This window comes from Aotus nancymaae, unplaced genomic scaffold, assembly GCF_030222135.1.
Source record: "Aotus nancymaae isolate 86718 unplaced genomic scaffold, 86718_ANA_hifiasm-v0.15.2.pri h1tg000016l, whole genome shotgun sequence".
Taxonomy (NCBI): domain Eukaryota; kingdom Metazoa; phylum Chordata; class Mammalia; order Primates; family Aotidae; genus Aotus; species Aotus nancymaae.
The window spans coordinates 16,326,247-16,339,946 of NW_026988428.1; the positions used below are offsets into that span (position 1 = coordinate 16,326,247).

The 13,700-nt window shown below is 30.1% G+C and overlaps 1 protein-coding gene across 1 annotated transcript in view; it reads right to left on the reverse strand.

Annotated features, from left to right (window-relative positions):
• Positions 1 to 13,700, reverse strand: part of LRRIQ1 (leucine rich repeats and IQ motif containing 1) — a 219,348-nt gene that overhangs the window by 151,520 nt on the left and 54,128 nt on the right. The window contains exons 11-14 of the mRNA XM_012442102.3: positions 11,777 to 11,970; positions 11,324 to 11,451; positions 6,283 to 6,356; positions 3,167 to 3,260 (exon numbers count right to left, since the gene is read on the reverse strand). Of these exons, the coding sequence (XP_012297525.2) occupies positions 3,167 to 3,260; positions 6,283 to 6,356; positions 11,324 to 11,451; positions 11,777 to 11,970 (490 nt within the window). The remainder of the gene's footprint in view (positions 1 to 3,166; positions 3,261 to 6,282; positions 6,357 to 11,323; positions 11,452 to 11,776; positions 11,971 to 13,700) is intronic.

Consider the following 13,700-nt stretch of genomic DNA (forward strand, 5'->3'; position numbering starts at 1 on the left):
ACTTTATTATATATCAGAATCATCAAAAGGGCTTGTTAAAGTACAGATTGCTGAACACCATTCCTAAGGTTCTGATTCAGTAGATTTTGATGGTGTCAAAAATTCTGCATTTCTACTGGTTTTCCAGGTGATGATGAATGATGTCAAGAGTCACATCTTTGAGAACCACTATACTAGGTCATACGCTTTCCTCTGTGCTATATGTGAGGAAATATAACACAGCTTAATGTGCACATGGAAAAGATATTTCTAAACAGTAAGTTGACAAATTTTTTTCTAAAATGTGGAAACATGCCAGATTTCCCTAAATAACAGTGTGCAATTAGAAACTTTTTTGGAAAATGAGCTCTAAAGAAAAAAGAAAGAATGGACTTTCTGGGCCAAGATAACTCTTCTAAGATACACAAGATACCAATATGCAGTAAATTACACAAGTGTTTGAGTTGGTGTAAAAATGCTTCTATCTTCTTAACTAAAGACCAAGTAACAAATCCAGGAAACCAATTAATCTAGAAAGAGTGTCAGAGGTTAGCAGTAGCCTCAGACAAGAGTGGGAGGAGAGACTATTCCCCAGACTCTTGTAGCTTGTTCTAGGTACATTAAGTAAGATATAGGACTCTTAAACATAACCAGACATTTAATTATTCTGTAATATATCTTTTACTCCTCTAAAGTTGTTAGTGTTAGATCCCAGGGTCTTCCTAGACATGACCACACCTTGCAGAGAAACCAAATCAGGGCAAAGAGTCAACAGCTTTTGCACTAGGATCAGGTGTTACAGCAATTTTTTTTTTAGTCTATGTTTTGTCTATAAATGCATTTTCACTGTCTGAACAAGTTGACAAGTTTTTCTGATTTGATTTAAACTCTAATGGTCCCAATATATATTTTGTTACCTGTATTTTAGTAAATGTGTACCTTCCCCTATACTTAGCATGTTTGTATTGCCAAACTTACTTTCCTAAATTATAGTCCTGTTTATGCTTGGCTTGTCCTGCCTTAATGTGCCAGGAAATGACCATATAAAAATATCAAATATACAATAAAAAATGTGAAACCATCTCACAAATGAATGTTCTGAGCATTAAAAAAAGACAAAAGTGTAGAATGATCACCAATTCCACAGTGGAAAATTTCATAGTGGACATATGCAAATTATTTCAGTATTCTGATAGGTAATTCACTTAAGCTTGGGCAAATTAGTAATGTGTTGTTGATGTGTAAGAAAAAGCCATCTAAGGTCAGGGGAAAGAACCAACAGAAACTGAAGACAAAACTATAGGAACTGACATATATAAGATTAGTTTTCACAGCCAAAGTTAAAGGGATACATACAAAACTGGGTGCAGTGGCTCACACCTGTAATCCCACCACTTTAGGAGGCTGAGGTGAGAGGATTTTTTGAGCCCAGGATTTCAAGACCAGCGTGTCTCTGTATATGATACATCTGGAAAAATACTAAGAAAGTTGGCATCATAGTAGTAGTGCTAAATTAGCATTAGTCCAAAGATTTCTTTGGACCATTCTAACAGAACTTAAAAGCAAGCCTAGAAAGTATTTCACTAGTGCCAAGTAACTTAGCTGCTGCACACCAAATACAAAATGGAGGCTATTTAAAGTAATACAATGAAATTAAGCATTGGGAATATAAAATTCAAAATGTCCAGAATATAACCAATACTGATCAGGCATGCAATGAAGCAGAGGAATATGATCCAGAATCAGTGAAAAAAATCAATGCAAGTAGACCTTCAAATGATAGAGATGATGGAAAGAACATATAAGGATGTTAAAATAATACAGCCATTATTAATATTTTCCATATGTTCAATAAGGTTCTAGAAAACATGACATGCTTAGAAGATAAATTACAAATGTTTAAGAAATACATACATTTATATAGATGAAAAATTTATTTGCAGTCAGAAATGAAAAATACTCTAGATGGGATTGAACACAGAGTAGATATTTAAACAGAAAATATCAGAATTTGAAGACATAGCAATAGAAACTATTCAGAGTGAGTAAGGCACAAAAAGGGAAAAAAGAATAAGAAGTAAAAGAAAACAATAGGAGCAACTTCTAGGATAATTCAAATGGTCTAATATTGTTGAAACTGGAGTCCTACTAGGACAGAATAGGTAGTGAAAGCTAGAAGAAAACATCTGAAAAAAATGGCCATAAATTTTCTAAATTTTATGAAAATGGCAGATCCAAGAGAATTCACAAATCTCAAGTAAACTAAATGTAACAACACAAAAGCATATCATAATCAAATTGCTGAAAACCAGTGATCAAGATAAAATTTTAAAATTATCCATAGACAAAGAAAGAAAGACAAGAATGTCAGCAGACATTTCTCACCAGAAACAAGGAAAGCCATAGAGACTGGAGAGATATTTTCACAATACTGGGGGAGGGACTTATTGCAAAAAAGGATGAGGTATTTTTTAAGATGATAAAAATGTCCAGTTTTTACAAAATATTCATACTCATAAAAATGATAAAAATTATGATATGCAAGTTGTCACAAGATAGATAATTTTTGAAAAAAGTTGGTGGTCATTTTGGGGGAAATGGTGTTAGTCTATTATTAGAGGTGTACATGAGAGAACATTTTTTTCTATGAAACTTTATTAAAAATTACAAAGTATTGTTCTTGGTTTACAATAGGTATTAAGCTTTAGGTATTGCAGTATTTCAAAGAGGGGCAAGAATTATTTGTACATGCTTATAACACAAACTTTTTAACACACCAATCTTCTCTTTTAGGAAAATAAAATAAAACCAAATTACTCTCAAAAAGGAAATAATTTAAGTAGGAAGCTATGTAATTTAAATGATTGGCAAAAACAAAAAATCCTCAACAAATATATTTTCTATAAATACAAAGCCCAAGTTAATATCACACTAAACTTGTAACATAATGAATAGTTTGCATTATAATTTTAATTTCAATTTTGTATTAATTCACATGTGCAAGAAAATTATTTTAGAATAAAAATATTTTTTAAAATACTTTTACAAAACTTTTTTGGTTTAAAATAACTTTAAGTTTTTAATTAACTTTTCCCAGGTAATTGTTATTCATAGGACAATTTTTATCAAATTGTTTTTTCTGCAACTATAATAAAGGATATTCATGGGGTGTAACAATGCTTTTTACCTCCAATTTGTTTCCTGAAGAAGTGGGTTTCCAGTAAGAGACAATTCACGGAGAAAACAGCATGCATCAAACCACTTTATGGCACTTGTAAGATCTACAGAAAATAAGTAACATCATTTGGAAAGGTATCAAAGATTTAGAACAAATATACATCTATGAGCATTGTATTTACTGGTTAGCTATTAAAGAAAAGCAGTATTTTATTTCTTCTGCAGAATACTATATGCTTTTTAAAGATGACTATATTGAGTTAAGAACATAGACTATTGTCAGCATGTATGTTTCTACCATTTAGCAGCTGTGTGAACTTTATGGAAATCTGCTTCACAATTCAGGTTCGTATCTGTTTCACAGGGTGAGGATTAAATGAGATAAAAATCTGAAGAAGTGAAATATAAAGTAATAGTTAAGTGGTAAAATTAAATATATACCTAAATAAAATTACGTGAACCTTTTTACCTTTAAAAAAGTAAATATAGGCCGGGAGAATGGCTCATGCCTGTAATCCTAGCACTTTGGGAGGCCAAGGAGGGCAGATCACCTGAGGTTGGGAGTTCGAGACTAGCCTGACCAACGTGTTGAAACCCTGTCTCCACTAAATGTACAAAATCAGCTGGATGTGGTGGCACATGTCTGTAATCCCAGCTACTCAGAAAGCTGAGGCAGGAGAATCGCTTGAACCCAGGAGGTGGAGGTTGCAGTAAGCCGAGATTGCGCCATTGCACTTTAGCCTGGGCAACAAGAGCAAAACTCTGTCTCAAAATAAAAGAAAAAAAAAGAGTAATATAGCTGATAAATCTGGGGTACATTACAGGGAAATTTACATTGAATTGTTTTCCCACAGAAAATAACCATAAAACTAGACTATCTGTCTATCTATCTATCCATCTATCCATCCATCTATTGCACTTGTTTTCAAGCCTTACTCAGAGAAGGAAAATACACAGGTGAGCTTGCAATCACTCTGTAATCACAGTGGTTTTCTACACAAATTCACAAAGTGGAGCCCAACCAAAGGCTGTTTTGCTGAGCTGAAGAGAGAAAGATTAAAACTGAGACTGAAATTTGTGGGGAAAAGTACAGAGAAGCTGTATTTGTGTATGTTGGGGAGTGAGCAGGAAGAAGTATGGAGATCTACCATAGATCCTTGGAAAAGTACTAGGTGTTACACAGGCAGGAAAAGCCTCTCCATAACATACCAGAGATCATCTGCCCTAGGGATAAAAGCTGAAAGTTGATACTAAAGTTCATGCAGCAATGCAAGATATTGGAGTTGGAGCCCAGCAAACAGGAGACCTAATTGAGCATCTCAGAGATTTGGCTAGAATCCAGGACTATGCATCAGGCTTGAAGGCTATGTCCTGGGGTAGGGGGATGCACCAAGAGTTGAAAACTAAAATGACTTGTTCTAAAATAGAACAAAACTAAGCCAAGCAGAAACAAAATTATTCATCATTAATTTAACTTTCTGCAAGAATAAAAGTTAACATCCTTTAATGGAAGACAGCAACACCCTAACTTACTGAAATATCTACAATGTTCTATGTAGAATTACCCACAATGTTCAACATATAATTAAAATTTACTAGACATCCAAATAGATAGAAAAAAAAAACCATAGTTACGAGAAAAGCAATTAATGAAAACACATTCCAAAGAAAACCAAATGTAAAGCAATGTAATGTAAAGCAATGTTTGCACAACGATGGCAAAGTAATTCAATTATGAAAAAAGCTTGTTCAATCAGTGTGGCTGGAACAACTGGATATCCATATAAAAAAATGAACTCAACCTCTACTTCACACCATACATAAAAATTAATCTGACATGGATCATAGGCCTAACAGTAAAAATGAAAAGTACAAAAGCTTCTAGAATAAAGCATAGAGAATTATCTTCTCAATCTGGAAATGAAAAACTTATTACAAAGGACACACAAAAATAACCATAAAACTAAAAATATCTACTCATATAAATATACCATTTAGAAAACTGATAGCTAAAATAGGGGCTATAAGAAAATATTTATAAAACAATGATGTCCAGAATATGCAAATATTTTTGTAAATCAATAAGAAAAATAAAAATAACCAAATTTTCAAAATGGGTAAACACTTGAATAGACACAACAAAAGAGGATGCAAAAATCACCAATAAACACTTGTAAAGAGGTTCAACATCTTTATTCATCAAGTCAATGCAAACTACAACCACAATGAGATAACACAGTAAATTGTTAAACACTCTCAGGAACGGAGCAATTATAACTCTCATTCCTGGTGGGGTTGTAAAATGTTCCAACTACTTTGGAAAATAATATGTCAGTTTCTTTAAGAGTTATACCTGCTCTGTTATTCAACAATTATACTTTTACACATTCACCCAAGAGAACAGAAAACTTAGGTTTGCAAAAATATTCATACAAGAACCATAGGAACTTTGTATTCATAAGCCCCAAACCAGAAACAATCAAAGTATGTTCAACAGGGGAATAGGTAAACAAATTGTGATAAATTCAAACAATAAATTACACTTCAGAAAAATAAATCCATTAATAAATATATAAAGTAGTGGAAGGTAGGATGAATATCACAGAGGACACTATGGAAAAAAATGAATGTACTGTTTGATCCTATTAATATAAAGACAAAATTAATCTGTGGTGACAAATTCAGACTGTGGCTGCCTCTAGGAACGGGCTGACTGGGATTGGGAATGGGACTGAGAAAATTTTGAGGAAAGGAAGGAGTTAGTCAATTCAAGTCATGATTCTTTAATAAACTTTTAATGGGTGACTACTCTATACCTGTTAGAAAGGTACACTGTTTACTCATCTTCATTAGGCTATTCATTTTATAAGTAAAATATATATGACTTGTAAATAAAACATAATTGTGACTTAGGCTAGGCCTACCAGAAAGATATGGAAATAATATGACTGTAAAAGTGAAAAGAAAATTTCAAGTGAATTACTTGAGCAGCTTTATTTTACAGGTTTATTAGGTATAAATGCTGGTAACTTACGCATTTAAAACAACCCCTTATCATATTTGAAACAGAAAGTCAAAAGTGTATTATTTAAAGTATATATGTATACTATATGATGCTAAACTTACCAGAAAGACAATTGTGGCTGATATCTAGTTTTTCCAATGAAACAAAATGAAAAAGTGGTACAATTTTTGTTAAACTGAAAACAAAAACATAAACATCATCAAAATTCTAAATGGGAATGTCCTTAATGTTACCATTCTAACTATATAACAATACATTTATTTAATACAATGACACAATTAAATACATTTTATGCAATTTTATATATACTATTATAATTGTACAATAATACAATTACAGCATTTGCTAACAGTGCTTTTTAAAAATGCAGTATTTAGAGACTTCTAAGCATTTATGATGAAAGATTTCTATTCATTTTTTAAAAGAAATTGTGAGATTACTATTTTCAATCACAAAAATCATGGACTTTGATGTGTATTTGCCATTTAAATAAGAATAAGTGTGTTTTTGTTCTAATTATGTTGTTTTGTATTCATATAAGGCCAAATTCACAAAGAATTTATGTTATCTTTTTTTCCCTGCCTGAAACAGGTAACCTAAACCTTTAAGGTAGAAACTAAATATCACTTATTTTCAACAGGAGAACTGACTAGTCACTAGTTTTGTTTTCAAATTTTTTTCTTTATTAATTGAAAGTATTATAGTACTGTAAGTATCTAAAATTAAACTGGACTTACTTTTAAATTGGAAATATACTCAATATATTAAAAAATGAGTCTAAGAACAGAATAATATAAAATGTTTTACCTCAACAGAATGGACTTAAACTTAGCCAAAATACATTGATACTTAAAATTAATATTCATTATGCATATTAAATCTAATAATAAATCTTCCTCCTACATTTAAAGGTTTTCATTGTTTTCTAAGTTATAATTGTTATCAAAAACCCATATTCAAACAAAAACTGTGATATTCAAAGTACCCATGTCATTGGAAACAAAAGCTATAAAGGGTAAACTAACTCGTTTGATTTGCATTGCAACTAGGAATATTCTACACTTACTCTGTACTGTAATATCACATTACCTGTAGCTATTTGGAAATTAAAATTGAACCAGCTCATCTGAATCTTTAAGCAAGATAAAAACTCCTTTGTAAAACATATATGTGTATATATATATATATATGTTTTATGTTTTATATATATATATATATATGTCACAATTAGAAAAATCTTCTGAATTAATCCCCACTATAAAATGTCGGAATTTCATAACTGTTCAAAATATCCTTTGGCTCTGGTACAAAATAAGTATGCACTAATTTTCACTTTTATTGCTTTCATGTTTTTTATTTTCTCTTTCCAGTTGTCTTGGAAGGATCCTTTACCTCTTTATTTCTACAAATTCCCTGCCATAGAAAACACCACCACCACCACCACCAGCAACAAAATCTATTATTTTTATATTCTCGGATAAGAAGCTCACAAAGTAACACTGTGACTGGAAGCATCATGGGGTCTGGCAGAAGATTAACCCTTGTATTGACCTTCACTTCTCTCTTGTACTATCCCTTTCTGCATTAGCAGAGAGAAAGAAGATATTCTACTGATGAAAAAGTAGATTATATAATGAAGCTGGGAGATCTCTCTAAATGTTGTCAATCCTAAATATACAATATTACCATTCATATTAAACATATAAGATGCCATTTCTTAAAAGCAGTGTCCAGGAGAAAATTATCCAAGGTAATAAAAGTGAGAAAATATTGGCCATTGCATACTCTGAATTATTTGTACATATACTCCATAACAGTGAAATTTACTGAAATCTCACATGGATATTGAAGAAAAGAAAGAAAAAAGTTCAAGGGAAGGGAAAAGGGGTGGAGGTAGATGGAGGGATAGAGGAACTTCAAGCTTTATCTATACATAATTAGTTGAGTTTATATATATATATATATCTTGCAATAATTATAATTTATATATATAAATTATTTAATGAAAATAAAATTTTAATAAATTTACTTATTAACAAGAATATTCTTTTTGTGCTCTATCTTTAATGTATTTCTAATACTAACTCTTCACCCTTCTAGTGAAAGGATTTTGAAATATTAGTAGTAATGACATATTAAATCCTTCAGAATACAGTTTTTCTTTTCTTTTTTCAGAATATCTCATGTTTTTAGCCAATAAGTTATATGGTAACACATAGGTTACAAAAAGACCTCAAATGAAAATAACTAATAAAGTTTTTAGAATTAAAAATCAATAAATCTTTCAAAAATAAGTCAAAGAAATATCTGCTTTGACAAAATCTTTTTGTAATATTGAAATTAATACTTTCAGATAACCATGCTGTTAAAATCATGTTTTTTTTTCTTCTTCTGAAATTTTAATCAAGAAATCTGGCTACTCATTCACTTTTATAACTATTCATTAGGATGGTAGAAACTTAATAGTATAACCCTTTAAAAAAAAAAAAAAAAAAACCTCTAGAACTTTTCCTTTTACTGACATTCTGTGTATATTTTTTTCCAAGAAAATTCAAACCAGAAAGACAAAGGACATTAGTGAAAACCTAATACCATTTGACCTTGTCACATTAGCCCTGGGCATTAAAAAGAGATAAATTTCAAAGACGACAAAAAGCAAAAGATTTGTACAATGAACAGCCAATGGGTAAGAGTTTCCACTTTCTGCTCCTACTTAGAGTCTCATTGGAAGTAAAAAGGCTTATAAAGCAAGAGCGTCATCTAGTTAGAACTCCACTGAGTCAAACTTAAAACACTCACATGTCTTAACGAAAATTTAAAACAGAAGTCAGGATGAAATAATTATTTCAAACAATATGTACTAAGTATCATTCGTTATATGTATTCCTTTTGTTGGGGAAAAAAGGCATATTGACATATAATGTCTTCCTTGTGATGAAAATATCAAAAATTAAAGGAAATGATATATAATTTAAAATCCCTACAAAACACAAATCCAAATATAACATTTTAAAAATTCTTCTCCTTTTCCTCTTGGATCATTATTAAAATCCCATAAAATAGGTAAGGTAGGCATTATCACTTTTACATGTGAGAAAAAAACTGAAGCTCAAATAGTGAGGACAGAGTTGCTCAACATCCACTGTTCAAGTTATAGGTTCAATATTTAAACACAGATTTGCTGACTCCGAGTTTTATCAAACCTAATATAGGTCTAAAAACATCAATTAACATATAAGAGCATAATTTAAAATTGATAATTTCCACAATTAGTGAAAATAAACTTGTGAAATAGCCTAAGGTTGAAGACTATTTTTACACTATGATATTACAAAACCATTTTAGTATTCTACATGTCCATTGCTATCAATGACATTTCCCTGATGCTCTTGGACCTTCTCCCTTCAACCTCTCAAAAATGGTAGAAGGTTACATGTACAAAGAGCTCTGAGAGACCCAGAAGAAATACATTCCAATATCAGTGACAGTGTTATTTAAAATTTCAAAATCACATATATTATATAATAATTTTACTTTTTGGTATAGATGAGTTTAAAAAATTAAGTTCTTTTATGCCAAAATGCTCTGTGGGGGTAAGGACTCATTTTTCTATCCCCCAAATGGTAAACCCCATCTCAATACTCAAAGATTTTAAGATTAGGCAAAGAAAATTATAAATAGAAAACATTTGGAGGAATCATTCTAATTATCACGATCAATTCTAAAAAAATTTTAATTCTCTAGTTTATATAAGTGCCATTTTATCAGCTCAATATGCATAAGCCATATCATACTGATAGAGCAAAACTCTATCAGCTAGCATTAAATTTAATTTTTAGAAATAGACTGTCTTTGATAATTTAAATTGCCTAAAGAAATTAAAGGCATTATTTGTCAAAAACTTTTATTGATTTTCTTTAAAATCTCTTTCAATATTTTATTCTCATTAATGTGGCTTGAGATTCACTTCTATAAAATACGTTAGGTATGTCTATCCCTCAATGCCATATTGTATATGTCCAAAACATAGCTGAATATTTCACTTTGAAAGCATATTTCTTACCTGGAAAATATTCTGAAAAGATCCAATGAGTTTGTGAATTGCCTAAATTACTTACGCAGTATTATCTGATGGTGCTGGCTCTGGGAACAAATGTACTATTAAACTCAAGTCAAATTTTAAATTTTAGATTGGATTAAAATAATTTGAGGAGATTTTTGAATACAGATTTGTTTTCAATGCCAAAGTTTAATAGATAGAAGTTAAGTCATTTAGTATATACCTGCTTAAAAGATGAACACTATTGTGGAAGAGATTGAGAGATGATTTTATATATTTTGGGGGAAAATAGGTATATATGTAAAAATTATATTGTCCTTATTCGTGTGTTCTGTGAGCACTGTATAACTTAAAAGAAACAATTTCTTGTTAAAGGTAGTTTCTTTGCCCTACTCTTTGTGCCTTTGATGAAGAATTAATTATATTAGAGTGAATAGATTTCAATGAAATATTAAGCAGAAGAGAAATACACATATTGTGCTTCTGTTTTGGTTTAGCCAGTTATTCTCAGCAAAGATCCAGATGTCTGGTGGTCTCAAATAGATCTCTGAAGCAGGTACTCATTTCAATTTAATGTTAAGGTTTTTTTTTTTTAAGTGTTACTTTATATCCTTAGGGAAATCAAATTTAAATCCACCCTAAGAGTTACAAAAAGACATGCAAGTTGAGAGCAGATTAAAAATTGTCCTTCCAGGACTTAATAAGTACCATTTGAGAGAAGGAGACATCCTTCTGAATTAAATTAACTACCTCCTGTATTTTCCAAGGACTATGCTCTTTATAAACATAAACAAACAAATCTGCCCTGAGAGATTTCTACAAGTGCATCTTTGAGAAGAAGTAAAATTAGAAAGATAAATGGACAATTAAAATTTGACTAAAATTTTAGGGTATGCCAATAAATCATCTTAATTTTTAAAAATTTTATAATATTATCTTTATAATTTATATATGAATTTATTTTGATGTGCTCTCATTGAATTATTAGAGAATCCTAACTTTTATGGTAGTTTATGAACATCACAGATTTATTTTAAACAATCATTCACTAGATTTATTTTTTAAGTAAAGTATGTCTTTACCTGTTTTGAGAGATAGTAAGATTCTGTAGTAAAGGCAGCCAGTATGAAGAGAATGCTTCCACAGTTGAAATGCTGTTATCATCCAAGTGCAATTCTCTTAGTAAAACAAGATTCTCCAAGGATGGAAGCTATATTTAAATTTGGTTCATAAGTTTATATTAAGCAAAATATTTTATCATTTAGCCCAATTAAAAAATATAAAGCCTTCCAAAACTAACAACAAATACATTCTGAATAAACTGCATATCATAAAGTATAATAGACTTTTACAACACGAATAAAATTTCAATTAATTAACTTAATAATATTTAATATTACTGATAAAGGTTACTTCATGGTAATAAATAAAATAACAAAAAATTACTCAAAATTGCTTTTAAAATGTGATTGGTATTTCTATCAAAAGAAAAATGTTGCATTAATCATAGAAATCAATTAATTCAAAGCAATTACCTCACTCAGATAATTTCCCTGTAACTTCAATATTTGGAGCAATCCACAATTTTCAATGCCCTCAACATCAGTAAGATGATTATGGGAGCAATCTAGGTATACAATGGTAGGTGTATCACAAAGACCTTTTGTACTAATTAACTGATTATGGTCCAAAATTAGTTGTTGAAGATTTTTCAAAGATTCTAAACCACCTATAAGAAAAAAGTTGTAAGATTACCTATGTCATACAGTCTTCCAGACTTTAGAGGAATTTTTCCTTTTTTTTTTTCCTAAACAATAGCAACTTTGCATTTCTCATTATCATTAATTACAAGTAAGGACTCAGTCCAAATTCCTGGTGAAACATACCTTGTAAACTATGTTACTATTTAAACTGGCATCTGGGTGACATATTTTTGAATGACATAATTATCTATCAATTAAAAATTGCACACAGTACTAAAAGGCATACTCTGGGAATGAATGCTTTATATTCAAATAAGAATGGAACAAGGGATAAACACAAGGACTTGTTTCTTAAAAGAATAGCTTTCAATTCCTTCCAGAGCCTTTGATTTTTGAATCCTTGCTTCAGGTTGCATGCATAACATTAGAATGCCATTTTTCCTACTATGTAAATACCTACCTTAGATTCCCAAATGAAGTACATTATAATCGTATCAGAACGAATGAATTCGTAGCATATTCTTCAGGTATTTCAATATTGTCATAAGGGACCTCCTCTTTGACCAGAGAAACTTAAAATCAGTATAATAATATCTAAAAAATATTAGATGAGCCTTAGAAGCTATAACTCAGTTTATGGTCATAAGGAAAAAAACTGAGAAGGTTGTTTAAATCAGCCATCAGGAGTTAACATGAGAAAAATATGCTGAACAAGTCTGTAAAAGTTTCATGGAAGATATTACAAATCTAGAAAATGTTCTTTAAATTAGATACTAGACTATTCATCTTTTCTGTGGGTGTTACTCTGTTAGTTAAAACAAGCAATTCTAGAAACTGGATATAAAGTTTAAGGTCTTAAGTAAGCACTGGTAAGCAGAATGTCTTAGTGAAAACTGTGTACACATGAGTCCCTGAGGTTACATTTTGGAGAAATGTGCTTCATTCTGTTTTTCTTGTCAAACTCCTACAAAGTAGTTTTATTCAATTAAATGTTGACACAAGCATGAGTTTTTGTTTCATCAAAAAAGGTTATTTGATAATAAATTGAAATACATAATCTTCAAAATTAATATTATGTCTAAAAATTGATATCTGGAATTTATGAAATATATTTATCCTGGGGGAATTTATAACATCTAACCCAAGATTTATTTTGATTATATATAAATTCACAAAATGAAAGGGTGAACAGTCTGCTTTTAATAAATGAATAAAAGAATGAATATTATGAAATCTTGTAAGAAAATTTAATTCAACATATATTTAAAAATTCAGATAATGCAATAGGATAATGGGTGCACTATAAACTATTTCACAAAGATATATTTCAAGATATATGTTAAATAAATTTCAAGATTACAGTATCTCTAACAGTTTGAGTGAAATTAAGTAACAATGTTATAGATATAATTTCTTATAAAATATGTTTTATGTGAAAAAGTAAATTTTCTTATAATGAGAAATAAATCATGTAATATCAAATAAAGCAGGAAAATGCTTACTTAATAGGCTCATAGAAGAAAAAACAAACTGAAAGCCAAATTCAGGCTGTACTCTTACATTTTTAAATTTTGAATCTATGATTCATGTAAATAATATTTTCCTGTAATGTAAAATAGCAATATGACTTAGAGAAAATTGCTATCTATTATTATCTGGGAAAAAATTTTTCTGCCTTATCAAATATTTGACTGAGTTAAAATAACAGACCAATTCTTTATTATAAATGTAAATGGATTAGAAATAGTTTATTATA